The sequence below is a fragment of the Sciurus vulgaris genome (genome assembly GCF_902686455.1).
Source record: "Sciurus vulgaris genome assembly, chromosome: 11".
NCBI lineage: Eukaryota > Metazoa > Chordata > Mammalia > Rodentia > Sciuridae > Sciurus > Sciurus vulgaris.
This window is the reverse complement of record NC_136472.1, coordinates 68,353,999-68,355,420: the sequence shown is the minus strand read 5'-3', so window position 1 is coordinate 68,355,420 and position 1,422 is coordinate 68,353,999. Positions and strand designations below refer to the sequence as shown.

The following is a 1,422-nucleotide window of genomic DNA, read 5'->3' as shown; positions in this document are numbered from 1 at the left end:
CCTATATTATTGCATGTGTGCATATTTGGGAGAATTGTGGTTATGAGGATTTTGTCTCAACTGCATCCTGGTGGAAAAGACATGCTTCCATTACATTCCCAAAACGAATGAGTCTCTCTCTTGCATTTGTTAGTCCTTTCCTCATGAAGTCCCAAACCTTCAAGGGATTATCTCTACCTCCAATCCAATAAGACTTCCAGCTCCACATTGCCAGGTTTTCTGTCCACCAAAGGTATCAATCAGCCTCAGTCCCTTTGACAGTGGAATATCCGCAACACCCACTCTCTCATTTGTTTGGTGCGTGCTCCATAAATCAAGGGGTTGACCATGGGCGGCACCAGGAAGTACAGATTATCAATGATGATCTGTAGATGAGGAGCCATATGATAGCCTAAAATCTGGGCCAGAACAGAGAAAACAACAGGAGAATAAAAGAGACCAATGACACAAAGATGAGAGCCACATGTGCTAAGAGCTTTGCCTCTTGCTTCCCAAGATGGTATCTGAAAGACAGCATGAAGGATAAGTCCATATGACAGAATGATGAAAAACAAATCAAATCCCACGGATGCTACAATGACCATGAGGCCATAGACAATGTGGTCAGAGATGTCTCCGCAGGCTATCATCACCATAGCCATGTAAGCGCAATAGGAGTAACCGATGATGTGGGTGTGGAAGCCTTCTAGTCTTTCTGCCAGGATGGGTGCTGGAGTGAGCACGGCCACTGCCCTCACCAGGACGGTCAGCGCCATCTTCACAAGTATGCTGTTATCCAGGATGGCTGTGTATCTCAGAGGACACCAGATAGCCACAAATCTGTCAAAGGCCATGGCCAGGAGGATCCCAGACTCCATAACATAAAAAGAAGGAATGAAAAACATTTGTGTGAGGCAGGCATCAAAGCTGATTTCCTTGGCATTCATCCAGAAGAGGCCCAGCATGCGGGGCACTGTGACACTAACCAGGCACAGGTCAACCCCTGATAGCATGGCTAGGAGGAGAAACATGGGCTCATGAAGACTCTTCTCCATTCGGATGATACATAAGATAGTGACATTGCCCACGACTGTAATAACAAATATCAAGAAAAAAGGCACGGAGAAGAAACCATGGGAAGATTCCAGGCCAGGAATTCCAGCCAGGATAAATAGCAAGGGTTTGGGGAGGGAATTGTTACAAGAAGGCATCCCTAATTGAACTTCTCAAGGTCCAATTCCTAAGGAGAAAGAAACGGGGATTTTGATGTCACTGCATCATTCACACCTACTAACTCTTAGTCGTTAACAGTAGTTTATAGTGATGATCATGATTATATTATGTAAATTAATGATCAAATGAATGCTTCAGCTATTTGGGTAGAAGGGGAGAAGCATTCTCAGGGAAAACTCTCGATAACAACAAACCAACATCACTGGTTTA

General features: G+C 44.6%; 1 protein-coding gene across 1 annotated transcript; it reads right to left on the bottom strand.

The window, feature by feature from the left end:
- Window positions 1-245: 245 nt before the first annotated feature.
- LOC306640502 (olfactory receptor 52K1-like) lies at window positions 246-1,190 on the bottom strand (the record flags this gene model as incomplete). The annotated part of the gene is made up of 1 exon (XM_079104785.1): window positions 246-1,190. One exon carries the CDS (start codon window positions 1,188-1,190, stop codon window positions 246-248), a length of 945 nt encoding a protein of 314 aa, XP_078960911.1.
- Between the last annotated feature and the right edge of the window lie 232 nt (window positions 1,191-1,422).